Source organism: Naegleria fowleri (genome assembly GCF_008403515.1).
Source record: "Naegleria fowleri strain ATCC 30894 chromosome Unknown tig52, whole genome shotgun sequence".
NCBI lineage: Eukaryota > Heterolobosea > Eutetramitea > Acrasida > Naegleriidae > Naegleria > Naegleria fowleri.
The window spans coordinates 290,077-317,970 of NW_025407984.1; the positions used below are offsets into that span (position 1 = coordinate 290,077).

General features: G+C 34.7%; 12 protein-coding genes across 12 annotated transcripts; 6 read left to right on the forward strand and 6 right to left on the reverse strand.

Moving 5' to 3' along the window:
- FDP41_006501 (uncharacterized protein) lies at positions 1 to 493 on the reverse strand (the record flags this gene model as incomplete). Its single annotated transcript, XM_044710144.1, has 2 exons — positions 1 to 54; positions 101 to 493. The coding sequence occupies 2 exons, from the start codon at positions 491 to 493 to the stop codon at positions 1 to 3; spliced, it is 447 nt and encodes a 148-aa protein (XP_044559182.1).
- A 1,499-nt stretch (positions 494 to 1,992) lies between these two features.
- FDP41_006502 (uncharacterized protein) lies at positions 1,993 to 4,383 on the forward strand (the record flags this gene model as incomplete). Its single annotated transcript, XM_044710145.1, has 1 exon — positions 1,993 to 4,383. One exon carries the CDS (start codon positions 1,993 to 1,995, stop codon positions 4,381 to 4,383), a length of 2,391 nt encoding a protein of 796 aa, XP_044559183.1.
- Positions 4,384 to 4,515: 132 nt separating this feature from the next.
- FDP41_006503 (uncharacterized protein) lies at positions 4,516 to 9,741 on the reverse strand (the record flags this gene model as incomplete). The annotated part of the gene is made up of 1 exon (XM_044710146.1): positions 4,516 to 9,741. One exon carries the CDS (start codon positions 9,739 to 9,741, stop codon positions 4,516 to 4,518), a length of 5,226 nt encoding a protein of 1,741 aa, XP_044559184.1.
- Positions 9,742 to 10,074: 333 nt separating this feature from the next.
- On the reverse strand, positions 10,075 to 14,214 carry FDP41_006504 (uncharacterized protein; the record flags this gene model as incomplete). Its single annotated transcript, XM_044710147.1, has 1 exon — positions 10,075 to 14,214. One exon carries the CDS (start codon positions 14,212 to 14,214, stop codon positions 10,075 to 10,077), a length of 4,140 nt encoding a protein of 1,379 aa, XP_044559185.1.
- Positions 14,215 to 14,481: 267 nt separating this feature from the next.
- FDP41_006505 (uncharacterized protein) lies at positions 14,482 to 15,678 on the forward strand (the record flags this gene model as incomplete). Its single annotated transcript, XM_044710148.1, has 1 exon — positions 14,482 to 15,678. One exon carries the CDS (start codon positions 14,482 to 14,484, stop codon positions 15,676 to 15,678), a length of 1,197 nt encoding a protein of 398 aa, XP_044559186.1.
- Positions 15,679 to 15,857: 179 nt separating this feature from the next.
- On the reverse strand, positions 15,858 to 19,091 carry FDP41_006506 (uncharacterized protein; the record flags this gene model as incomplete). The annotated part of the gene is made up of 1 exon (XM_044710149.1): positions 15,858 to 19,091. The coding sequence occupies one exon, from the start codon at positions 19,089 to 19,091 to the stop codon at positions 15,858 to 15,860; it is 3,234 nt and encodes a 1,077-aa protein (XP_044559187.1).
- A 433-nt stretch (positions 19,092 to 19,524) lies between these two features.
- FDP41_006507 (uncharacterized protein) lies at positions 19,525 to 21,940 on the forward strand (the record flags this gene model as incomplete). The annotated part of the gene is made up of 2 exons (XM_044710150.1): positions 19,525 to 20,323; positions 20,595 to 21,940. 2 exons carry the CDS (start codon positions 19,525 to 19,527, stop codon positions 21,938 to 21,940), a joined length of 2,145 nt encoding a protein of 714 aa, XP_044559188.1.
- Positions 21,941 to 22,053: 113 nt separating this feature from the next.
- Positions 22,054 to 22,578, forward strand: FDP41_006508 (uncharacterized protein; the record flags this gene model as incomplete). Its single annotated transcript, XM_044710151.1, has 1 exon — positions 22,054 to 22,578. The coding sequence occupies one exon, from the start codon at positions 22,054 to 22,056 to the stop codon at positions 22,576 to 22,578; it is 525 nt and encodes a 174-aa protein (XP_044559189.1).
- A 46-nt stretch (positions 22,579 to 22,624) lies between these two features.
- On the forward strand, positions 22,625 to 23,005 carry FDP41_006509 (uncharacterized protein; the record flags this gene model as incomplete). The annotated part of the gene is made up of 1 exon (XM_044710152.1): positions 22,625 to 23,005. The coding sequence occupies one exon, from the start codon at positions 22,625 to 22,627 to the stop codon at positions 23,003 to 23,005; it is 381 nt and encodes a 126-aa protein (XP_044559190.1).
- A 336-nt stretch (positions 23,006 to 23,341) lies between these two features.
- FDP41_006510 (uncharacterized protein) lies at positions 23,342 to 24,428 on the forward strand (the record flags this gene model as incomplete). The annotated part of the gene is made up of 2 exons (XM_044710154.1): positions 23,342 to 24,245; positions 24,301 to 24,428. 2 exons carry the CDS (start codon positions 23,342 to 23,344, stop codon positions 24,426 to 24,428), a joined length of 1,032 nt encoding a protein of 343 aa, XP_044559191.1.
- Positions 24,429 to 24,999: 571 nt separating this feature from the next.
- On the reverse strand, positions 25,000 to 25,803 carry FDP41_006511 (uncharacterized protein; the record flags this gene model as incomplete). The annotated part of the gene is made up of 1 exon (XM_044710155.1): positions 25,000 to 25,803. The coding sequence occupies one exon, from the start codon at positions 25,801 to 25,803 to the stop codon at positions 25,000 to 25,002; it is 804 nt and encodes a 267-aa protein (XP_044559192.1).
- Positions 25,804 to 25,947: 144 nt separating this feature from the next.
- FDP41_006512 (uncharacterized protein) lies at positions 25,948 to 27,410 on the reverse strand (the record flags this gene model as incomplete). The annotated part of the gene is made up of 2 exons (XM_044710156.1): positions 25,948 to 26,678; positions 26,873 to 27,410. 2 exons carry the CDS (start codon positions 27,408 to 27,410, stop codon positions 25,948 to 25,950), a joined length of 1,269 nt encoding a protein of 422 aa, XP_044559193.1.
- Positions 27,411 to 27,894: the final 484 nt, after the last annotated feature.

A 27,894-nucleotide genomic window follows, 5' to 3' on the forward strand; every position in this document is an offset into this window, starting at 1 on the left:
TTAATAAATACAAATGAGTATCAGGTTCAATATGTTGAATGTCTCTAGCTTCTCCTGTTAACCTCATCAATAAACCACCAAATGAAACATAGATGGATACCTTCTCAAAATTATCTTTAGGTTGATATTTGTAGACCCTTCCATACATGACGTAATCGTATTGATCCATGAGTGAAGGCTTGTCTTCGGTTCCTAGTGATGGATCAAAATAATCTTTTGTTTTTTTGGCGGCTGATGAAGCACCGTGCTCCGATGACTTTTTCGTGGCGGCTGAAGCAGCACCACCACTCACTTCGAGGCTGGTAGCCAATGAAAGAGTTAATTTATCACCAAAATCAACAGGAAATATATCCGTGTTGATATCAATGACTAATTCCATTTCATCTTCACTTTCGCAATATAAACGGGATACTTTATCGAATTTCTTTCCTTCAGGATCAATTCGCTTGACTTCAAAGAATTTATCTTCGAGGGCAATTTGGCCTGATGACATTTTTTTTTGAAGTTGGTGAACACTCAATGCTCAGGGCGGCTTGTCAAAAAGCAGAACAGTGTACAGGCAAGGTGATCACCCCTTAATCCCTTGGCATATTTGGTGGATGCACCAATCTGCAGTAGCTCTTTTCTTTTCCAAAAAAGAAAAGAGCCAAACGGATTTGTCTGTAATTTTTATTGAGCAAAACTTTTAAATTCATGGATATTGGCTATCAATGAATCATGATTTCAAGTATTATGACTCCAACTGGTTTTTGACGTACCAGTATTCAAATTTTGCAAACAGGTATGAAATCTCTGCTGTTGAGTTTTTCGCGAATTTTTTTACTATTAGATATTCTAAAAGGATTCATTCAAAAATGTTGTTTGCTGCCGTTTCCTTAAAAGCAGACTCCAAAGCTTTGAATTGAAATGGTGTTCGGATGCTTCGGTTAAATTCTCATTTATTTAACAAGAAGACATTGTTTTTTGTTGATATGCCAATTTAAGAAAGCAAATGTTGGACAAAACTCTTTTCAAACGTTGATCATTATGACATCTATTCTTTATTAAAGCGTAATCTGTGAAAATAATAATAATAATATATTATTTTAACATCTTTTCATCATTTTAAAAAGATGTATAGTTTATCGCAGAGAGAATAATCTTTAGTACAAGATGTTTATGAAAGACAATTAAAACCATTTTCTCAGTTGATTCATTATATTTTATTCAATCGATAGAAGCGAAATATTACTGGATACGATTTATAATTCTTTATTGCAACATGGAATAATATTACTGAATGAGATTTGTAGTTCTTTAATACCTGATATTATTTTTAACATCTATTGTAATAGTCGTCATTAGGTGTTTAAAACGGTGTCTATCAACTTATTGATTACAATCAAAATGTATTTCCATTACGTATTAATATCTTAGCAAAATAAAATGATGAGTTTATAATTAAACACAATATAATGTTACACAATAAATGGGTTGTCATAATTGATTTGCTCAATTTAATGACAATTCAGAATTGGATAACTCGATTTTAATCATTGGACTTGGTCTTTAAATTTTCATTCTTTACTCGTCGTTGATTTGTTCAATGATGATTTCGTCGTTTTATTAGTAACGTGATCGTTTTTATTTCTTATTTATTTTTCTGAACTAGTGATATATTCCGTAATTAATATCCATTCCTGATTGTGATTTTTCTCAATGAGGTCGTTGAGTTTTTCATCGCGTGTCATTCTCGGGACAACTGAACAACAAATAAAGCTTGTTGGTTGACACTCCAAAGAAAAGCTATAACACTCACCGCGCTACAATGATTTTTTAGAAGTTAACAAACACTTGTAAATTCTAAATAATAGGAGGGATTCTAGATGAAATCCTTAAGTGTCATTAGAGTTTGCTAACGAAGAGGGAGATGACAGGACTTGCATTCTTTGTCATTGGTCAATCTTTCTCAGCGCTAAGGCAACCTTCATGATATTCGTAATGCAAAAAAAAATGACCTCCTCTCCTCTTGCACGGAAAAAGCCTCCTCCACGTGGTCATGCACAAGCTCCTTCTCCCTTCTTCTTCAACAAGCAACAAGAAGACAACAACAAGACTCCACAAGCTGCTGCTTCCTCTACTACATCACCATTACTCTCCATGACTGGTTCTCTTAAAAATCATCCTCATCCTTCATCATCTTTCACAACTCCTTATTACCAACAACAACAACAATTTTCTCAACAAGAACACTATGATTATTCAAATATATTTCTTAATCATCAACAACATGTCATCATTCCACTCTCCACTCCATCCTTCTCATTATCAACAACACCATCATCCATCATGATGATTGAATCTACTCCAATTTCTCCATCTCGTTCTAGATTATCATCAAAATTAGGAGGTGAATTAACTGTTGGTGAAATTGAAGGTGAAATGATTCATATTTCATCACCACAAGATCAATTAATATCTTATTATTGTAATCGAGGAGGAGTTATTTATCCAAATATTATCATTCCACATGTATTGCATGATGAAGAAGAGCAAAGTGATCCTACTACTAGTACTACTCCTCCTACTACTGAACAATATGAAAAATTCTCTCAACCATGGAATGGAAAGGAAGAATCGGAATTCAATTCTTCTTCTTCTCCTTTTACTTCTCTTCATCATTTAATGAATCACACCACTACTCTCATTTATGAATATTTACAACATTTCACTCGATACTTTCCATATATGCAATCTATGGTTTCCATGAAAGTACCTTCATGTATGATGATGATGGATTCAAACATTTCTTTGAGAGGAGTGAAATGTATGGATTGGCATCCATTTCTAATGAGAATGGCCATTCTCTTACATGATGATCATATTTATTTTTATAATGTATGGAATGAAGAATGGAGTGCACAAGTATTGAGACATGAATTTCAATTCAATGTTTCAATGATTAAATATAAACCTAACAGATCAAATGAAAGTGTATTAGCAGTGGCGTGTGAAAATGGTATTTTAATATGGGATGTCAATGGAAGATTAATGACCAGTGGTGGTCAGAGTATTGGTGGCAGTATGACCAGTGGTGGACAGAATCTACACTACAATGATTCCAATGGTTATACAAAAAAGGATGTGAGTCGAAATGGTATTTGTATCTTTTTACCATCCTCTTCAAAAGTGAATTGCATTTCATGGGGTGTGGATGAATCAAAAACTCTTCTCGCTTCAAGTAGTCTCTTTGATCATCGAGTATTTATTTATTCACATGAAAGGAATGGATTGGATTGGAAACTTTTTAAAGTATTGACAAAATTCAATGGTGGTGTTCGAATGGTAGAATTCTCACCTGATTCCAAATATTTATTTGTTTCTCATATTACCAATGTATTTCGAGTGTATGAAACTAGAAATTTTGATTTTTGTGAAAAGTGGTCATGTTTTGATCGTCCTGTAAAATCAATGGCATGGCATGGATCTGAATATTTATTTATTGTTACTGAAGATTCAGATTGTATTCATGTATTGAGAGATGAAACAAGTTATTTAATGAGTGGAAGTGGTGGTGGTGGTAATTCTACTACTACTACTAATAGTACGACGACGAGTGGTGGTGGTGGAAGTGTGGATGGAAGTGTTGGTATGACAAGTGGTGGTGGTGGTGGTGGTGGTGATGAATTTCATTTTGAATATCAATGTAAAATTCCACTCTCTCTCTATTCTCCATACAAGACTCATCAAGTGAAGTGTTGTGGTAAAATTAGACAAATACAAGTACATGGTGAGAGATTAATTGTATCTTTTGAACAATCACCTCTATTGGCAGTCATTCAAATGGATTGTTCCTCACGAAAACATTTTATTTGTAGACCTATGGGATATATTCGAGGACCAACACCAAAATTATTAAGTGATACCAAAAAGAGGAAACCAAACATCATGACCACTACTACTCATGGTAGGACATTGTCTGAACGAGTTAATCATAATGTTCAACAACCAGTATATAATGAACAACAAGATGATATTCCCACCATCATGCATGATGATGAAAATTCAAATACATCCTCCTCGGATATATTTACACAAGCCATCGAAGAATCCACCTCTAATGGATATCATTTACAATTTTGGAATAACTTTGAAAAGGGAAGTTTATTGTCTGTATGTTGGAAAGGTATTGATAAGGACAAGATTTCAATCTATCCATTCTATTATCATGTTACACCACCTCAATGGAATGCCTTATACGATGAGAACAATCCATTCTATAGGAGTCGATTGCATAAGAATATTGAAAGACAGCAACAACTCTCAGAGGAGGAGGAGGACGATGATGAACCCATCGTGTCGACACGGTCACATGGTACTCCTTTTAATATTTTTGATGACTAATAAGCAAGCACAATAGGATGACACGTGTACTACGAATGAGACAACAATGGACCATTCACACACTCCTTTAGATTAACTACTACTAATGGAAATCAAACTACTGTTGTTTCATAAATCGGTCCGATGACACTTTTATTTTCTCTTCTTATTCAAGAAGGTGGTGTTTCCTGAGAAATGTTCTTCTTCCAAATCGCCACCATATTTTCTTTTGTGCAATTCATAACGTCCACGATCGTCATGAATGACCGATTCATCATCATGGTTCCTTCCAACAACAATTCTAGAGTGGCCATTTCTTCTACTACTACCACTCTCATTCCTGCTACTACTACTACTACTACTAGTACTACTACTACTATTGAATAATTTCCTCAATTCAAATTGAGCTTCACGTTGAACCTTTTCAATATCATTGGGTGGTTGTGTCAATGCATGATAATATCCATTACGTTGTGCATGTGCAATAAATTCTCTCCACAATGGTGATGTATTCAATTGTTTTGAATTGCACACAACAATGAGACAATGTTTTGCACGTGTAATGGCAACATTCATTCTTCGATAATCTGTTAAAAATCCTAAACCCTCACTTCTCACACAACTGAGAAGAATGACATCTTTTTCTCTTCCTTGAAATCCATCAATGGTATTAATATCAGTAGTAGTAGTAGTAGTAGTACTATTGCTCAATGTTTGAGAATTGTGTGTGAGAGACTTTTCAGTTTTTCTTGTTCTTGGTATCATCACATGAATATGTTTTCTAATTTCATTCACTTGTTGTTTATAAGGTGTAATAATTCCAATATTCTTTTCAAAATTCTCTAAAATGATTTGTTGTTGTTTCAATAAGGTATTGTTGTTGTTGTTGAGATGTTTTAAAATCAACTTCATTTTGATATCCATCATTTTGTAATAGAGATAGGAAATAAATTGAGCTTCTAATACATTTCGAACACTTGTAGAGTGTTGTTGATCAGTCATTCCTCCAAAAGATCTGTCTTCTCTACTGTATAACAAATCATAGACTTGAATGGGTGGAGAATCATCATTCATGGTGGTGGTGGTGGTCATTGTGATTTGATCACGACTCGAAATTTGTGTTGTTGTCATTTTGACTTGTCTCAAAATTTCTCTATATTCCCATCCATGATCATTACATTCATGATCAGTAGTACTAGTTATTGTTGTTGTTGTATTGGTATTGATATTGTTGATTCTTGTATTGATATTGGTATTAATATTGGTATGGATGGAATTCATTGTGTTGATATTGGTATGGATATTGGTATGGATGGAATTCATTGTATTATGACCACTTTTAAGTGATTCATGACTTGTTAATTGTCCTCCATAGAAACAACGAGATGGAAATTCACATATTTTTGGATGCATTCGATGTTGAACATTTAACATGATGGCAGGATATCCTTCATTCATGAATCTTTCCATCAATGATCTCGAATAATTATAATCTCTTGAATTACCAATAATTGTAGCAGGTAATTGACATGGATCACCAATTAATACAATTCTTTGAAAGTTATTGTGTTGTTGACTACCCATATTATTATTATAATTATTTTGAATATTATGACCACCCATATTATTAGTATTACTATTTTGTTGACCACCCATATTATTATTATTACTATTACCACCCATACTTGGTGATAAATAACACAATGGTATTAATAATTCAGGTTCTACACATTGACAACATTCATCCACAACTATATGACTAATACTCTCATTGATATTTAAATTAAAATACTTGTCAAATTCAAATCCACTCGATGAAAGTGTGACAAAGATAATTTCAACTTGTTTCATAATAGATTGTTTGATTTCAAATTCTAATTGATTCATTGAATTCATTTCTGAGAACACATGTGAAGAAGAAGAAGAAGAATTCATAGGAGTGGTGTTGGTGGTATGAGTGGTAGTATTGGTAGTATTGGTGGTATGAGTGGTAGTATTGAGGGTAGTAGTAGAACTAGTAATAGTTCCACTTTGATCACTTGAATAGATTCTTTCATTCATTCGATGTTTTATCAAATTCTCAATATAATACTGTTCCACACTTGGATGTATAGATTCCTTAATTCCAAATCGAACCATATTTGGATAGTAAGTAGAAAGTCTTGTACAAGTGATGACAGGATTATTGCGATGGGTGTTGTTGTTGTAATGAGTAGTAGTAGTATTGTTGTTGTTGTAATGAGTAGGAGTACTAGTAGTAGTAGTACTACTACTAGTTACAACAATTCCCTTCTCTGAAATTCTTTTTAATATTTCATCTACTGCTTGATTCGATGGTGCACACACAAGAATCTTGTTTTTACCAACGGATTCACCTCTTTCAATACGTTGTTGAATGAGTGTTGAAATGATACCAATGATGGTTGTTGTTTTACCTGTTCCAGGTGGTCCTTGAATGAATACGAATGGTAATGGTAATGGTAGTGGTGACAAGTGTTGTTGTTCTTGTTGTTTTGGTTGAAAGGATTTGAATGATTGTTGAAGTGATGATGATGGTCGTTGTTGTAATAATGGATCACCACTTTGATTCACACATGCATTGATAATTCCTGTTAATTGACTTTCATTATAGGTCTGTTTCAAGTGTTTCTTATAGATTGGATGTAAACAAAATTCAATATCATCCTTCATGAGATCATGATGTGAATAGGGATATTGTTTTGTTTGACAGAGAGGAGAACAGGATGGATTGAGAAGTATATTGTTGTTGTTGTTGTTAGGAGTGGTGGTGGTGGTGTTGTTGTTGTTGTTGTTAGGAGTGATGGTGCTGCTATTCATGGTAGTGACGGTAGGATGATTCAAAATAGACACATTCCATATTTTTGAAAATATTCCAATACTATTCACAGCATAGATTTGTCTAAGAAGAGTAGAGAGTGATATTTTCTTAATGATCCATTGTGATCCTACACGAATAGGATGATGATGTGATTGATTCTTACTACTCATTCTCAATGAAATTAAATCTCTGAAACGAATAGATAAATGTTTTGATGTTTGAAAATCATTTTCCAAGACTTGACAAAAGAAACTCGTTTTTGAAGAGGTGGTACGAGTGGTGGTACGAGTGGTGGTGATGGTGGAAACTGGTTCAATCCATGCAATGGCAGGTGGTAAGAGTGAAAATGTAGAATTATTGGTGTTGTTGTTGTTAGGAGTGGTGGTGGTGTTGTTGTTGTTGATACTATGATTACCACTTGAACTACTACTACTACTACTACTACTAGTATTATTATTATTATTATTATTATTACTAGAACTATTACCATTTGAACTATTACCATTTGAAGTAAGAGTAGTACTTGCATGATTATTTCTTTTTTGATTATTCTTACCACCTGTATTGTTGTTGTTCTGGTGGTTATTCTTAATCATGTTCATAAATTGAAAATATAAAATACATGAATTTCCTTTTGATTGATCCATTTCCTTAAGTGTTGCATGAATATATTCCACATCTTCAGAATTCTCAGTCACATGATCATTGATCGATGATTGTATTTGTGCCACACATTCTTGTAATAAATGAGGTGTAAATATATTTACATATTCTTCAATACTTTTAAAAGAATTTGGAATTTCTTTTAAATGATTCATCATGTACATTCGATCTCGAGGTGTTAATTCTGCCTTTTTTAACTTGGTTTTTTCATCAATGGTAATTTCCATATTTAGAATCATGTCATAGAATTGATTCATTCGATGGTTCTTATTGATTGAATCATCCATATGAATGTTGTTGGATGGAGTAACTGGAGGTGTGATTTTGTTTCGTTGGTGTTCCAAAATTGCTTGTCTCAAATAATATTCAGAGCTTTGAATGAAGTGTTGGTGATCATTCTTTGTTTTGGGTATCATCACAGTATCATGATTGGTTATTGATGAAATTAATGATGAATGATTATTTCTAACAGCTGTCATTGAGGTATTACCATTTCTAGATGTCATTGAGGTATTTCTACTATTTGTTTCAATGGTTGAGTGATTCACATTTCTACTTGTCATTGAGTGATTTCCATTTCTACTAGTCGGTGCATTTGAGGAAAAATTAGGACTGATACTTGTCAAAGATCTTTGACTTGAAGAGAATGATACTTGTTGATTCTTGGATTCATGTTGTAATCTTTTATCTCTCACTGAAGGTAATTTATAGGTAGTGGTGATATTAGTGGTGTTGGATGTGCCAATAGTGTTGGTGGTATTGGTATTGGTGGTATTAGTGGTGGTATTGGTATTGGTGGTATTAGTGATGGTATTAGTGATGGTATTGGTATTGGTGGTGACTCGAGAAGTACTCGTCGTTGGATCCAACATGTTGTTGTTTGATGTGGAAATATTTGAAGAATTTTTTGATAACTTTCGATTATTGAATGATGGAATAGTAATTAATGGTTTCTTTTGTACACTTGTCTTCAAATGAGTATTATTCATAGATGATGGATGATGGTTCAAAGTGATGATCTCTTCACCAAGTGTTGATTTTCGTGTATTATTTTGAATCATTTCAGAAAAAGATTTCTTTGAATTCATTGTCAAGTGATTATCATTTTGAATCATTTCAGAAAAAGATTTCTTTGAATTTGAGGTTGAATGTGAGGTCAATGATTTTGAGGTTGAATGTGAGGTCAATGATTTTGAGGTTGAATGTGAGTTTGAATGTGAGGTCAATGATTTTTTAGAATGATTTTCTGAAATGAGTGAATTCTTTTCTTCTTGTTCATGGAAAATATTATAATGTTTGGTAGTGACATAAATGATAGAATCATCAGAATCATTGGTGTCACTGTGTTGTGGAGAATTTCTAGTTGAATCATGTTGTGGAGAATTAATTGTTTCTTCTTCTTCATCTGAATCATTTTCAAGTAAAATATATTTCATTTCCAAACTAGTGTCAGAATCAGATTCTGAAACATCCTTGTCAGTATTGTACTTTCCATTAGTGATTTGAGAATCCTCAAAATCTTCATCAATTTCATCAAAAGAAGGTATTAAAACATGATCCAAATATTGTGACTCGACCGATGATGAAGAAATGTTATCCTCAATAATATTATTTTCATCATTTGTATGATTCGAATCATTATTCTCTTCTCTTCTTCCATGTGGTTGAAAATGGGATTGAGAGAGGTTCGTCTGACTCGGAGTGGTAATGACCATAACAGCAGCAGTATCATTGTTGGATTTCGACTTGTTGGTTGCAAGTATTGGTGGTTTTTTCAATGATGATTCCTTTCGGAATAATTGTGTGGTCTCATTCTCTGAAGATGATGATGATAAATATTCAGTATCGGAATGGAGAGGATGATTGCAACGACGCATGAAGTCTTGCGAGGTGGTTGACTATTTTTAAAGGAGAAGAGACTTGTCGAAAGATGCAATTTTTTTAAAGAAGAATCCAAAATTAGAATCTTTCAAAATTTTTTAATAATTGAACCTCCAAAAAAACAAATTCATCGATCGAAAAAGAAATGTTCGACGGATGATGGTCAAGAGGGTGGTATTGTGATAGGGTATTGTGGTGATTGTGTCCTTTTGACACTTTTCCCACCTACATTCTCGCAAGTGTTCCTCTGCAAAAAAAAAACACTGTTGTTTGCGGCGGATCACCAATAACTCTTCAAAACATTTCATCTCCTCGACGAACACTGTGAATTACTGAACTCCTTCTTCTTTTTCAATAGCAATAATTGTAAAGACATCAGTGACATCCTTATTCAAATCCGTTCTCAATGGATGATATTTTCCTTCAATATAATCATTCATCATGTTATCATAATTTCTTGAAAACATGTTACCATCTTGTCCAAGTGGAAGTACCCATAAATCTTCTTGACGGGTGAATGTGCTACTGCTACTACTACTACTAATAGTACTACTCCTTGTGGTCTCATCCATCATGGTCTTCCTACTCGTCATGATGACTGAACTAGAAGTACTGTTCAATGATGATGATGATGAAAATTCTCCACCTCCAATGATTTGACGATACACTGCTGCATTCACTGTTGGAATGGTTGTATTAGTTACCTTATCATAGACATAATTATTAATATTCACTGTATAGGTACCACCATTGGTATGTAAATGACGATCCGAGAGACATGAGAGTGGAGTGAGTCCTAACAATTGATGAGAGGCATCAATGTAATGCATTTCTTTCCATTTTGGAATTCGATGACCAAAATAAAATTCTAAACTGTCAACCGTTTCTTTGAAGGTTTGTTTAGCAAATTCTAAACAAGTTTGTTTTCTATAAACAATACAAGCAGTGTCATTGTTGAGAGTCATGGCTCTTCTCAAATAATAAAAATCATTCCAATACTTTTCTGAAACTTCAAATTGAGGAAGAGTAATGAGATTGGTTAAAAATGTTTCCCACAATGCAGCATGTGAAGATTCTCTTTCAATTTTACCATTCCATTGAGTGAGTAATTCATTGGCATAGTTGAAGTATTTTCTTCTTGTTGGTTCATTGCTGTTGGATTTTCTTGTTGATTCAGTGTTGGCATTAGACTTCCTTGTTGTTGATTCATTCTTGTTATTCTCACTCGTTGATTCATCATCAAATTCATTCTTAATAAATTCCAAAACAAATTTCAATTCTTCAAAAATTAAACTTTGAACATCATTTTGAATATCAATCATGTCTTTTTGTGTAAGTTTTCTCTTTTCCACTTGTAGAACATGTTTCAACATTTGATCAATTCTTCTCGCTCGATAATCAAATTCATTATCATTACTAATAATGTAGGGCCATCCTGCAGGAGTAATTCTATTATTAGCTGTAATGATATAACCCTTCTTTGGATTCACCATGTGAATTAAATCAGATCCACTTGCATAACCTTTATATTCAAAGGTTGATACATGACCTGGCATTGGAAACATTCCTGTATGTCCTTGTTGTCTCAGAGGTGTGGTACCAGTGAGAGAATATCCAATATTTCCTTCTCGATCTGAAAAGACAATACAAAATGGAAATGCAGTCAAGAGATGAGTGGCTTTGATAAATTCATCCATGGTTTTGGCAAGAGACATTTGTTGAAGACCAATCAGAGTGGTATCATTGGGAAGATGTGCAGTCCATTTCAATGCAATAGGATGAAGAGTCAATGATGTATCTTCCTGAAGATGTGAATTTCCAATTTGAGGATCCATTAGAATGGTATTGAAAATAGGTCCAAATCGACTCTCTTTCACTTCCAATACGAATGGTTCGGATTGACCCTTCACATGAATCAATTCCTCTCGAATACGATAGGCTTCACATTCTCCATCGATCATGTAATGAGTTGTACTCATCATTGGAGTGGAATTAGGAGTGTTATGGGTATTATGGGTATTCATCATTGGAGTATTATTGGTATTCATCATTGGAGTGGAATTAGGAGTATTATGGGTATTTGAATGATTATTGGATGTTGGACATGGAGTCAGAACATACAAGTCCTGTACATCTGTGAAAGATAGAGTAACACTCCATGAAAGGTGAGCATTTCTTCCAATACCAATGGAAGGTAAACCAGGGAATGAAGCACCAATTAATTCAAAATCATCATGAGTGGATGGTTGAGATGAAGACTCTTGTTGTTGATGATGAAATGATGATGAAGACTCTTGTTGTTGATGAGATGAAGATTGTCTCAAATCCTTTTCATCTATTTTTGTAACATCTTTGACCAATTTCAAATGAATTTGTTGAAAAATAATTGGAGCAGAGAAATCCAAATGAGGATCATTGACATTGTATCCAGAGGAACTATCTGTTAAATTTCTATGAATGACCCAATTGTTGGAACCACGTGAACGTCCCTTCTTCATTGGGAAGAGCATGTCCAAATAACGATTCTTGTTGAAAATGTCTATTAACACATGTCCAATACCCTTCATGGAGGATGAGGATGGGATACTACTACTTGAATCAGTACTAGAGTCACCACCCTCAACACCACCACCACCACCACTACCACTACGATGAATACTACTACTACTGCTACTTGAATCACCACTCATACCACTCTTCATTCCATATTGTTCTTCTTGCTGTGGTTGTTGTTGTTGGTGATGGAGATGAGAGTGATGATGAGGAATAAATGCACCTGATTGATCAAATAATCTTGTCTCAATTTCTTGAGCTTGTTCATCCGTAAGAGTCATATTCAATTCTTCTCTTGTAAAGATTGTAAATTGATTAGAAATGGATGGAGTCGACAATTCTGTTGCTCTCTCCAAACTCACTCCCTTCTCTAAAATGACAAGACGTGCCAATTCAAAAATATAATTATAAGTCATTTGAAATGCAATTAATTTCTCAAAAGACAAGACATCCATGACATTCCATGGAGTAGGTTGAAAACCAACAAGTCTAAATTCAGGTGGTAATCTTGGATTGGATGCAATAAATGCATTAATACCATTCACATAGGATTCAATAATTTCAAGAGTACTTGTTGGTAAATATTTCAAATTATCTTGAGCATACTTTTTAAATCCTAAAATTCGAGAAAGTTTATCCACAATGAGTGCATCTTGTCCAACAATTTCACTCATTGTACCTTGACATACTCTCTTGTAGAGTTCCATTTGAAATAAACGATCTTGACAGGCTGCCACTCCTTGTGCAAATGCTAAATCTTTCATATTCTCTGCAACCACATGAACCATTCCATTCTTTTCACGTACAATCATGGCACGTTTACCATACAATTGATGGGTATAGAGAAGACCACTCTTTTGAATTTTAGTGGAATGAACCATAAAGAGTAACATCAAGACCATCAAGATTGAAATTAAAAGCCATAAAAATCCAAAGAGAGTCACCACAGAGAGAGTACAACATGCACATTTCTTACGAGTTGAACTTGCTCCAAAATAGTGTGAACAACAACGTGAAAGAATTCTTGGAGAGAGTAATGCAAGGAGAGATGATTTTCCATTCTTGTTCTTGGTGTTGTTGTGGTGGTGGTTCAAGGGATTCATCGCTGTGGCGGCATGAATGGAAGAGGCAGAAAGTAAGTGATGTTGAGATGGATGATGTTGTTGAGGTGGTCCATGTGTTGTTTCATCATCCATCATCTCATCATCATCATTGAAACTCAATAGTCCATCATCCTGATGAGTAGAATATCGATGGGCATTCCTATCAATACCACCACCACCAACACCACTCGAACCATCCATCATCATCATCCTGTGAGTACAATTGAACAATTGTTCATGAATCAAATCCTCCTGAGTCACTTCCTTTTGTTTCTTCTTTTCAATAATATATTGTCTCAATGGATAAATCAATCCAATCAATAACAAGACAATTCCAATGACACTCAAACTCAACACCAATACAAATTCAGCACCTCCACACAAGAAACAAAAATCATGATGAGCCATCACAATAATGATTGGAAGAATGACAAAACCAATGATGGCAGCAAGTTGAGCAACAATGAAAATAGCAGAAATCCATCCTGCTATAGATCGAGAAACAATATGTGGCACTGTTTGTACAGCCATTGTAATGCTCTTACGTTTAGCCTCTGCTTCATGATGTTTCAGTACGAGATGAGTGGGTTCAAGGAAGGTATCAATATCTTCGAGTCCATGTCCGACATCGTCGTCATTCATGTTGTCAACAACAAGATCATTATTATTGGTAGATTTGTTGTTGTGGATGGGTTTGTTGTTGTTGTCATCATCATGATGGTCGTCGTCATGAAACCGGAGTGAACCTTCGTTGTTGTTGTTGTTGTTGTTGGAAGTGCCCTTGAAGTGTTTGGCAGGTCGAGAAGAGGGCATTTTTTTTTGATTCTTTGGGAAGTGTGTGTGCAAAGGCATGGATGGATATTTTGAAGAGAGAGACAGGTGAGCTTTCAGTGAGTGCTTGCACCCAACATGTTGGGAATCGCTGAGGATGATGATGGAAAACAAGTTGCCTTAGATCCACCCTCTTACAGGAGTTGAGAAGCATTTCAGCACTGAACCACCATTTATTCGCTAAAATTAAATTACTCGCAGTAGTACTGGTACTGACAAGAGTTTGGGGAGAAAGAGAATTCAAAAAAAATGAGCCTATCCTCATCATCCTCGGTGGTGATGTCTTCTCTATCGGGAGGAGGCGCTAACAGTACTACTACCTCACAACAAGCACCTTCTTCTTCTCCTCTCTCCAAAGACTATCTCAATCAAATCTGTGATACTTTCATTATTCACCTTCAACGTAAAAAAATCAAGGGTATTTATAATATTGGAAAACATACGGCTGAGATTCTCCGAGAAATTGTTGCCATCACTAAAAAGAATGTTCTCGTACAAGATATTATTGATGCTTGTAGATATGTGGGTAAGAGATTAATGGATGCCCAACCTACCATGTTAGTCATTGGAAATGTTGTTCGGAGAGTTTTGTTTATTATTAGAGATGAATTTAATACTTATATTAAACAAAAGAAACCATCAAGCAAAACATCACCAAGTATTCGCCAATCGACATTGAATATTTCAAACCCTGCTGTCTCTGGAAATTTATTAAATTTACTTGAAATGAAGAGTGACATTAATTATGCTGAACCAATTGAAGGTGATTACAAAGCTACAGTCATTGAAGCTGTCAATGCTCTCATTGATGAAATGGATGGTCTCTATAAGGATATCTCTGAACAAGCTTCTGAACATATACATTCAAATGAAGTAATACTGACCGTAGGATTATCACACACAGTTGAATTCTTTCTTCTCGCTGCTGCTAGCAAAGGAAAAGAATTTGATGTGATTGTCACTGAAAATGCACCATCTTATTCTGGACATCAAATGGTATTGAAATTAAGCAAGGCTGGTATTAAGACCACTCTCATTTCAGATGCAAGTGTTTTTGCAATTATGGATCGAGTCAACAAGGTAGTGATTGGTACACATTCAGTGATGGCTAATGGTGGATTAGTGGCTCCAAGTGGAACTCATTTGGTTGCATTGGCCGCAAAAGAAAAATCAATTCCATGCGTTGTTTGTAATGGCCTTTACAAATTAACACCATTGTATCCATTAGATCAAGATTCATTCAATGACAGACATTCTCCATTGGAAATTATCAAATTGGAAGATGGTGGTTTATTGAGAGATGTTCATATTTTGAATCCTGCATTTGATTATGTTCCTCCTGAGCTGATTGATTTATTTATCACCAACGTTGGAACACATTCTCCCTCTTATATTTATCGTTTGTTGACCGAATATTATGACCGAAGAGACTACAACTTGGATTAGGTTCGTTTTGACCTGTAACACCAACTTTTAAAGACTTTCCACCACAATCCATTATATTTCAAATGAAGAATAAACCTCCACGGAGAATTTAAAACTTTATAAACCTCCATGAATAATAATAATAATAATATACGATTGAGCTGGCCACTCTTTTTATTGAGACATCATGAAAAACTCTCTCAAATCAACAATGACAAAAATTCACTTCCAAAATCAATGATTGGGCAAGTCTTTTCATAATTCAAACTATTCATAAAGCAGTCACTTGCCTCTTCTTCATCTCCAAAATGTTCAGACAGCACTTTGCCTAAATGATACCATGACAAGTGGTTGAAAGGATTAATACGGACAGCATTCTGAAGATAATTTCTAGACATGGTATATTGCTTTTCATGTTTGTAATAAATAACACCTAATCTGAGTGATGCAATTTCACAATCAGTGTCATTGACCAATGCAGCTTCATATTCAATGATTGCATCTTTGATTTTACCAGCATCTTCAAAAATGCGTCCCTCAGCACAATGAATCCATGCATTTGTTTTCATTAAGAGTTCAATAAACTCTTGTTGTGATTCATCTTTTTGTAATCTTCCATTGTTCAACAGCAAATCAATAATAGTCATATAATCACGTGAGGTTTTTTGAACTCCTTCCATATTCAATTGAGAAGCATTATTGTCTGATTTCTTTTTCGATGTCGAAATTGGTGTTGTATTCGAGGGTAATAGAGATGCAACCTTACTACTCTCAATTTCTTCAATTTCCTCCACCAGTTGTATGATCAATTCTTTGGCTTTTGACATGTTAAATGTCGCATCGTCGAGTAACTTTTTTCTTCTCAATGCCTCACTAATAAATATATATTGTTGAATTAATTCAATCTTTTTGTGTCTATATTCACTAATTGATATAATCGATGGTCCTAAACTTCCACTAGATGTTCCTCTTCTAGACATGTCATTCACATTAGTTGTTGGTGTTGTATATAATTCTAAACTCTTATCTAATTCATCACTCAATTTCGAATAGGTTCTAACAGATCTAGAGGAAGAAGAGATTCCAAAAGTATTTGTTGTAGTCATGGTCATTGGTACAGCATTGGTCTGTCCAGCTCCTCCACCACCACCACCACCACTGTGATTGCTATTATTGCTTGTATTAGAAGCAGCATTATTGACACTATTGGCAATATTCGCATTCGAAGGTAACAGTACAGTAGTGGTTGTTGTTGTTGTCGTAGTTATGGAGTGATCACCTGAAGCATAGTTCATAGTTCCTCCTCCTCCTCCACTACTAATGCTAATGTTACTACTCGAAGATTCTAATAATTCTTCCATTCGAGCATAGAGTAATTTCAATTGAATATCATTTGGAAAGTGTTCAAGTATCATCTTGATTGCTTTAAATGATTGTACATGATTATGTCTATCACATGAGAATAACAATGCCAATAAAATCCATGGCTGTTTGTCATCCATTCGACTCAAGGCAATGGATTTCTTCACAAAAGTAAATGCTTCTTTCAATTCTCTCATTTCTGCATAGACCAACGCAATGTGATAACATAATTTGTAATCATTTGAATCATACATATCATAGACCTTATTCACAAGAGCATCTATAGAGAGGTTTAACAATTTAGTCTTCTCAGTCATGGTTGAAACATTCTTACTTTGTTTGTAATACAATAATCCTAACATGTGATAGAGTTTAGAGCGGAATAAATGATTCAGACAAGACGATGGGGCTTTCCATGAGGAAGTTGGTACATTTTTGGTGGTAGAACCAATTCCATTATTATTATTATTATTATTATTATTATTGGTAGTAGTAATAGTAGTAGCAACTCCTACATTCCTAGGAGTCGCCTCAGTAGTTGTAGTAGCACCACCACCATTACAATTACTACTTGTGGTCATGGTACTTGAACCATCCATGATATCAATCGCCTGTTCAGCTAATGAAATACTTTTTGTAATCTTTCCAAATTTCAAACCAACGGTACATGCAAATAAATAATATTTAACATTTCTAGGTTCAAGTGGAATACAAACACTTTCAACAATTTTAAATGCACGATGATAGAGTTTGTTGTTTGAAAGAAGAATTGCATATTGGAACCAAAAATGAGCATTTTCACTAAATATTCCAATTCCTCTCTCCATAATTTGTTTAAAAATATCAAATCCAATATTATAATTAGTACAACAGATGCTTGAAAGTGAAAGACATAATTGATCATAAATATTTGAGAGTTTGATCATTTGTTCTTCACTTGCTGAGAGAGGAGTGTAAATAATTGGATGAGAATTGGAGTTTGTTGAAGTTAATGATGAAAGTTCAAGTGCTGATGAAGATGGTTTGCATTGTAAATTCATAATATAAAATAATGAATGTTCACATGTGAGAAGAACTAATAGAGCTTCTTCAATTACTTTTTCAGTGTTCTCAATGGATTTCACTTGTGAAGTGCTTTGATCTTTTTTCATTGATTTTGAAGTACTTGGAGTGGTGGTCGTGTTGTTGGTGTTGGTGGCCGTTGCACTAGTATTCCACACCGAAGATTCATTGAATATCTTTTGATACATTTCTTGAGATACACTTGAAAAGAGTGTTGATCCTAATAATTGTAACATGAATACTTTGATGGTAGGTTGAAGTAGTGATTTGAAACTGGTCAATATTTTGAGAATCAATTGTACACATTCTTCAATTTTCATTTCCTTCTTCAATTTTAACACGCTTTGATACAATTCATATTGAATCAAATAAGAATGATAGGAATCTACCGACTGTTCATAAATGTTAGAAAGAGATGATAACTTTTCAAGCAAGATATTACCATCGGATAGAGAAACTGATAAACATCTAAAGTATATGAATAGATATGGTAATTGAGTATGTAAGTCTTTTGATGATGACAACAATTGATTATTCAATATTTCAATATTCGATGGATTGAAAATAGTGTCTTGGTTGTTGTAGGATTGTAAAATATTATCCAATTCGATAGAAGTTGTAGTTGTGGTGCTGGTAGTGGTTGTTGTACTGTTGTTGTCAGAGGAAGAAGTACCACGTGTAGTTGTTGTTGATGATGATGTCGTAGTATAACTCTTTAGACACCAATTAAAGTAATCACACACAACAGCACAAGATTTGAACGTATTGGATATTCTATTGATCGTAGAGGCCAATTCGGAGAGAAAAACCTCATCATTGTTATGAAAGGCTATTTCATGTAATTTAGACTCAACAGCAATACATTCGGAGAGTGGAGTGAGTCCCAATTCCTGTGCTTTTTTAGAGACTAGTTCGAGTTGAGAGGATTGTTTGTGTGGTGAGTTTTGAGATCGAGCCACAGCCAAATCACGAAGCAACTGAGTGTGAGCCAAGAGTTGCTTTTTGGACATTTTTTTGGGCGAAAGAGCGAATCAAAGACCAGTGGATGACAAATTTCCAATTCCATGTCCGTGCTTGAGGATTGTGAGTGATCATAATATGACTATTCTTGAGTCAAAACCCCGTACGGGGTGGTTATTATCATGTTCTTTTCCACAGGCATTGTAAAATCTTTCATCATCCAATAGGAATTTTTCATAAAATTTTTTTGGTTCGTTTCAGCCCAAAACGGAGCTGGCATCGTTGCATGGCTCATTAAAAAAATTTGTTGTTGATTATACGCTTGGAATCTGATCTGGATTTGAAACAAACACTTCAAGCGTAATTTCTTTCACATTGGCACAACAACAACAACAAGACCGCTCCATCAAACTTGTTCGGACACTGAACTCTCTCAATACACGACATAGATTGCACCCTTTACAGTGTATCATATCCTTGATCATGACCCTCCCAAGACATCATGCTGCGCATTCTCTCGTGAGTGGACCAATACTGGATGGTTCAAGGAAACTCACTCTTCTTTCCGCTTGCATCATTGTTGCATTTTTATTTACTTTTTCTGAAAACGTGCATTCTGTGAGTAGTGCCATCACTGGTGATGCATCACCACTCTCCTCCTCTCAATCGGTTGTGGATACCAACAAAATCATTCAACTCGTGAATCGATTGACACTCGATATTTCCAAAGAACAATCTCAGAAAGATTTACCTTTTCGATCCTTCCCCATTCAATTTGCAGAACAACAAGGCTTATTCAAGTCTTATATTCATATGAATAATGGTGGATCCGATCTAAAATCAACACTCATTAGAAGATATGCTAAAATCCCTGATTTGAATATGTTTGTTACGAATTTTGTCGTGTTAGCTCAAATTGAAACCCAATACTTGATTGAAAATTCCAAGTATGGAAAACAGGTGGACGATGTATTGGATATGAGTTCATTAGAAAATGCCATTCAAGCAATTCTCTCTTATCATGACAATAATTTCAATGTATCAACACCTGTCTATAACTTTTGGCCACAACGATTATTACCCAATTCAAAATATTATCAAGCCTATCCAGTGAATTTAGTTGATCCAATGAATGAATTTGGGAGTATTGAAAAGTATTTAGAGCAAGTTTTGAAATTTTTACATTTAGATGCATTATTGGATGATATTGAAGATTTGGCAGCTAGTTTTCAATTTTTAGCACAAGCCTTTCACATTCCTGCTGATTATGATGATACAAGTTGTAAGTAGTCCTCAATGAAGAGTTTATCTCAGGAGGGTCTATAATGATGTATCAACATTCATTTATTTATATATATATATATATATGGATATTCTATGTTTTTGAATATCATGTGTCCAATCATATGATTCAAATTCACATCATGTATGCTGGCTCTGTTTCAATGAATTTGGTTATGATGCTCTTTCTTGAACATCACTCTATAATGACCACACAATAACTCTCCTATGATATGAAATCATCATCATTTAAATATTATTGTGAATTGTAGGCAATTTGGCACTTGGTTCCATGTTGTATAAATACATTAAAAACAAGAACCCAAATCTCTATGACAAATGGAATGCTAAAAACTCAAACATTCATGCTCTCTTCAATGTGTTTGAACAATTCTCGTACCATCCATCCAGTGCCAAACAAGTACCACCACCTCCTTTTAATACCCTTTTGGATAGTAGAAGTTATTACATTTTCCATCAATTTCTAGAACAAAATCCAAACCTTCGATTACCAATGACATGGCTTATGAATACAAAACAAGATAGAGAGAGATATCCTGCTGTTGCTCAACCATTCAATGTCAATAATATTGATTTGAGTGTATTAACAAATTTCCTATTTGGAATTTCATCTCATGCGATTCATAGAAATGATTTTGAATTGAATAATCATCCCATGATTCAACAAATGATGTTAAATGCATCTGAAATTATTAGATGTGCACTCATGAATGATATTGAAATGGATAGACCTGATTTATCTTTGGTTTATTATCCAAGTGTTTATGATTTTTATTGGTTCATTTCAAGAACAAGTTTTCTCCTCAGAAACTCTAAATATAGTAACTCTGTATTGAGTACCATTTCGAATAGTTTATACAAATCATTGACCACCTATGTGACTCCAAAGATTATTAAATTGGCACAAAGCACAGAGAATGGCAAGAATGAATTTTATTGGGATGACTTTTTGGGTGATTTCAAAGACAAGAAATATGGTGAAGATCGTTTATTTTCAACCTCATTGGCACTCTCTGCACTTTTAGATACATGGACCGATGAATATCCTGTTACTACTACTCGTACTGCTGCTACTCGTACGACTCAGACCACTGAACGTGATCATGGTGGCAAGAAGACTACAACTACTGAACGTGATCTTTATAACAACATCCTCCAACAAGAATATCGTCGTCGTCGATACCATCCAAACACACCAAACACAGTCAAAGAACTCATCTCTGGTGGTATTTTGTATTTACAAGAAAATTTATTTTCCTTCATGGCAAGTCATGAGAATGCCTTCTTCTCAGGTTCAGTGAAAGGATCTTCTGATTATCCTTATTGGTATCCAAGTAATTATTGTGAATATTTAAATGGTACAAAAATAAGACCAGTGAATCAAGATGACATTACAAGTGAATTAATTGTAGGTGTTGAAGGAATTATTGAACCATCGAAATTGTATGATCAAATGTTGAAAGAGAAATGGTTTAATATGAGTGTTCCAACACAATTTCATGGTTTTGCCACTGAAGGTTTTCCATTTTGGTCAAGTCCTGCATTGACCTTATCCATGTCTCAATTGGTATTTTCTAAATGGTTGAATATGAATTGATCAACTCCATAGATGTTATGTTGAATAATTAATTTCAATGATTAAATATATAATCATTTGTCTTTTTCTCTCTTCACTAAGGGAATATGTTTTCTTTTTGATTGAAAATAAAAATGAAGAAACTTTGTGTCATTCGTGTTGTTGTTGGTTCCTCACCAGCAGCAGCAGCCTTGACCCTCAAAAAGAAACTCACTGTGGGCTACTGCTCATCACAGCAACATCTGAATTCATCATCTCTTGTACAATTGTTGTGGTCTTCACAAGTTCCACAACCATTGTTTTTAAACTCATTCCGAAATTTTCAAACGCTATCATCAAGAAATAGCAGCATTTCGAATGATACTAAATTCAAAGAACAACAACATGATGATACTTCCTCAACTGCTACTGCCACTTCCACCTCATCATCACCAACAACAGAACAAACCAGCTCCAGCACTCCACCCACAAAAAATGTAATTTCCGAAGAAGAAGAACCAATCACTTCCAATCATCGAAACAACCAAAGAAATACACCTCCATTGAAACGAAAAATTATTTCATCATCATCATCCTCATCATTCCATAAGCTTTCAAAGACATTGTTTTGGATTGCATTGACTACCGTTGGAACAGTCATCATCTTTTCTTTTTTATGAAACAAATTCTGAACGTTTGGATTATTATGTATCACCGACTAAAATCATGGAAAACAGAGAAGACTTCCCGCCAGACCGTAAAATTCGTGTTGGTGGTGTGGTGAAAGAGAATTCTGTTCGCCATCTTTCAGATGTCAACTTTTTGACTTGTTTTACCATCACTGATTTAAAATATGATATTGAGATTGAGTATAAAGGAATATTACCTGATTTATTTGAAGAAAATAGCACAGTAATATGTGAAGGATTTATGATGGGTCATAATAAGCTGAAATGCACCAATGTTTTAGCAAAACATGATCAAAGAAATGGAATGCCTCCTGAAATTGCGTATGAAGTTGAAAAGAATCGAAGAGAAATTGAAAGACGAAAATTATATGAAGAGCAACAACAAATGATGTCTGGTGAAGCTGTTTCTTCAAAATAGTGGTCTTTTAAATATTATTTTTCAATTATTAAAAACAGTACACGACAACTAGCTGTTGGGAAAGTCATGACATCACCGTTCAATGGTATTTTAATTGACATAGCATTACAAAATTCAGGGATGGGTTTATTCGATGATAAACGTTGTTCGATGGTTTTATGTACATTATTTACAAGCCGAACGTAAGATACCCTAGCAGGCACCCCGGAAGTAAAGGTGTTTAAACTGCTCACGATAACAGCAGCAACCCCTGGGATTCGAACGCTGGACCAGTTGGCTGCCACAGTTCCAGAAAAACCACTCGACCATATGCGGGCAGCATCGCATTACAAAAAAATGGAAAAATTCAAACGATACACCGATGAAGCCACAGGAGTTAATCCATTTGTTCCCTATCGCAAGAAACTATCGGATTCAACTCCAGCTGTACAGAAATTTCTTTTGAATCCTCTCAGAGTGGTTTTTCTCTCTCCAATTCTCTTTTTATTTAAATTCATATTAATTCTAATTTTTCTATTGCCATACATTGCCGTTCAATATATTTCAATCATCATTCCTATTTATACCATCAAGAGGCTATTACATCGATACTCTAGTATTTTGTGTTGTGGAGCTTCTTTATTTACATTATTAGGATTTAGTACCATCAAATCTAAACATGTTGATTTGGAAGGAAAAGAAAAGACGAATCATTCTACCACACTCAATCATGGAGATTTAATTATTTGCAATTATGTTTCATTCATTGAATTATTCTATTTGAATTACAAATACTCTCCCACATTTGCAATGATTGTAAAGAGTAGTATTGAGAATGGAGAAAGTAATTATGGTGTTCGACCTTGTGGATTCTTTTCTGCTTTAAGCTATACCTTCTTTGGCCAATTCAGTGAAACTCAAACCTATTCTGATTGTAAATCATTGCCTGAGATTGTAAAACAAGCAAAAGATTACAAACAAGGGCCTGTTGTTATTTTTCCAGAAGCTGTAACATCCAACGGAAGATCTGTATTGAAATTCCAAAATCATGTATTCCAAGATATGGAACAAGTATTGAGAGAAAATAAGAACTATCAAGTACGAGTGATTGGATTTAAATATTCATATGAAGAATACAGCCCTGCCTACCATCTTGGAAATTTTTGGTCACACCTCTATAAGGTGTTAACTCAATTTTACAACACTTTAAATGTAGCTCACATCTATCTCAATGCAGATGACATGAAAACTCTTGAACAAAGTAAGTTATCACATATTTATGAGATTAACTCATCTTTTTATTTGTTGTCATCAAGATTTTTCTGTCACTGCCATTAAAAAGCTTGTACTGCCAAAAGTGTTGGGTATTGTGTCAGTGAACTCATCTCCTCGAGAAAGAGAAAAGTTCTTGAAAGAGTGGAACAAGAGCGAAAAACATGATTAATTTGATGTGACCACTTTATCGCACCATATGGTAAATAAATGGCAAAGTTTATCAAGCTTTAGACAACTACACCAACTAGTTTTTTATTTGGCGAAAGAATGAACAACAATCGACTGATTGATTTGGAGACGTGAGCAAAAGTCTGGATTTAAGCGAATCTCCTCTGTAAGGATTTACTCTGTTTTCGCTCACTACCTTACTGTATCTGTTCTTTTCAATTATACTTGGTTGACAAGTCATGGTAGAACTTTTCAATCTTCTAGTTGCATCAATCTCGATGAAGAGTAAAGTAACGTATATTTTCCAAGGACACCTTCCAATTCTCTCATTGTGTCATCAAGAGCGAGCGATGATTCCAACAGCACATTACTTGTTGTTGATTGCTGTTCACGTTGTGAGATGATCACAAAGACACAAAAGTAAACTTACGTTCTGTTTGTGTGGAAATTCTTTCAAACTGTTTGGATCCACACCAAACTCAATAAGCTTCAAAGACATGCTTTCAATCCAGCGTCTATATTCTTGAAACTCCCGATCGCTGTGGTCTTTTTGGCGAAGTAAATCATCCTTGTCAATAATTATCTTTTTCTTTTTGAAGAAGATCATTGTGGAGTTTTTGAATTTGTTGTTTCAACTCCTCATTCTCTTTTCTCAGCTCTTCATTCTCTCTTAGTGTTTGTGATGTTGTTAAAACAGATTTTTCTTCAACGATACCATTCTCATCGCTCATGATTTCATCACTCTTAGAGGAAACTCCCAATTCTTCCATATTGAAACTGTTATTTAAATTATGATAATTTCCAGCAGAAGTGATTTTTGCTGTTGTCTGTGGCTTTTTAGTTCTGTTTTGATGAGAGAAAGATCCAGACAACGAGTTTCTATTGATATTACTCATATTGGTACCATTTGGAGGATTTGAAACTTGAGCTAGTGGAGTTCTACTCGTTGAGCTCTGAGTGGAAGAGTTTGGAATGGTATTGAAACCTCCGTTTAAAGCAGGATAAACAGAAGATCTCATGACAGAGCTCGTACCAAAACTTTCTCTTCTATTTCCAATGAACATGGATTGTGGAGTGGAAAGTGAAGACTTGGAAACATTGCTTGTTGTTGAAAGTGTTGTTGTCGGTGTAGGTGTGGTTTGGTTGTTATTGCCACTTGTTGATGAAGTGGTGTAGAAGGATGATCTTCTTCCTCCAAGAGAGGACGGAATGGATAAATTTGTCGGAAGAACGGAAGATCTAAAAGAATAATTGGATGATGAAGTGGTCGGCATTGTGTTGTTGTTGTTGTTGATATTATTATTGTTACTCAGACAGGACTGAACGCCTCGACTGTTCATCGATGATGAGAGAGAATAGGAGGAGTTGGAAGACATTTTTTTTAATTCTAAAAATTAACGGTCAGTAGTTTCAATTTTGGCGCCAAGGTTGCGACACGCTGATCTGACCTCTGAAACAGTTGAGTATCACTATTATTCATCATGATGATGAGCATGGAGGATCCTCCATCACAACAACTACTACCACCAAGGTGTGAATTGAAAAGGTTCTTTCAAAATCTTTTCACCCTTAAATGAATAACATGCAGAGAGTTCATTCTGTGAAGGAGAGTGTTGTTGTTGTTTCAACAGTTTTTCCAATTCTTCCAAAGCATTCTTTTCAAGTTCAATCAACATGTCTTCCTTTCGATAAAATCTTTCATAACACCACTCGGTGAACTGTTTCTCATCCTCCACTGGAATGTCCGCAATATCAATTTTCTTAATATTCACACAAATTTTGAGTCCACTCAAATTTTTCAAAAGTAAATCCGCGAAAGGAACCACAGGAAAGACACGTTGTTGTTGTTGTGGTTGTTGTGGTTGTTCTCGTTGTGGTTGAGTGTGATTTAAAAAAGAATATTTTGAATGTTCATACGCCTTAATGAATTGTCTTGTGGGAGGATATCCGAGTGTCACATCATAGACCCATTTCACACCTTTTGTATGCTTGCAAGTTTCTTTTTGATGTTTAATGGCTTGTAAAATCATTCGAAGTCCTTTCACACGAGGATAAACTACTTTGGAAAGTTCTCTCAAATTTCGTTCCTTCGAGAATTGAATGGAATTTTTTAAATTCTTTTCGGAAAGTCTTGTACCTTCTGGAAAGAGTGTAATGTAACATGGAATGTCATCTTTGAGAACGGAATTGACAGATTCTTGTAAATGTTGTTGATCTTGTTGCCAATTTCTATTTAAAATGATTTGACCTCCTAATAATAACGTGTGTGTCAATCCAATTCAAATGAGAATCATCATTGGTTGGTTATATAGGTCATAATTGGATTTAAAAATGTCATCATTAGACACGTGTCATAATATGGACATCCATTAAAATATTCCAAATTTAGAAATAGACACAATGAATTCATCATCATCCTCACTACTACTACTCTCTCCTACTTACCTAACAGCATGGCAGGGAATCCCAAAAATGGAATGTACACCAAATCCTTCTTTGCCAAATACTTTAAAAAACTTAACATTCCTTTTCGATAAGCAATTGCAGTCAATATTAAAAAATCAACATTACTCAAATGATTACTCATCATTAATGCATTTTCACCATATTCAATAACATCTCCACTAAACTCCAATTCCACATCTGCAAATACTTCTAACAAGAACACAAACCAATAAAAACCAAATCCAATCAATCCAATATTTAAATGTTTAATTTTCAATGCAATTCTTGAGTCAAGTCTTCCCAAGGTGTGAAGAGCTACAAAGAATACTAATTGTGGAATATTGAGAACGACAAAAATGTACAATAAAAACACAATGGTGAGAAGGATGGTCACGAAAATGAGAAAGACTTTGCGAAGAATTTGAAAGAGAATCGAGTGAATGAAAAAGGAACGAGGAAGAGAGGAGGCAATGACATTCGAAGGAGGTGAAGGATTGAGATCGGAATGTGATGATGATGAATTTTTGGTGGGTGTCATGATGAGAGAGATAATGGAGAGAGAGAGAGCAATGTTGTTGTTGTTGCTGATGGTGGTTCTTATTGTGATGAGAAACAATGGAATCAGAGAGAGCTGAATTCACGACAACGTCGGACACTTCTTGAGAGAGGATGACACTCAAAGAGTTCGATGATCGAAATTTTTTTCTCCTGAAATATGTCCAATGTTTGTGAGAACAGATCGAAGGGTGACAAGAAGAAAAATTCCGATCTCACAATATATTGTAAACTTGTTGAGTTTCGATGAAAAACACCTTTACTACATCATCTATGATGGAAACCTTGCGCGTGAAACTTTCACTAGTATAAAGTGATAAGCACCTTTAGCTCAGCTTGGAAGAGCATTGGCCTACGAAGCCAGGGGTCGCGGGTTCGAGCCCCGTGAGGTGTAAAAGAATTTTATATTTTCACTTTGATATCTGTTTGTTGACTGCTAACCTTGACACTAGATATTGTTTGAGAAC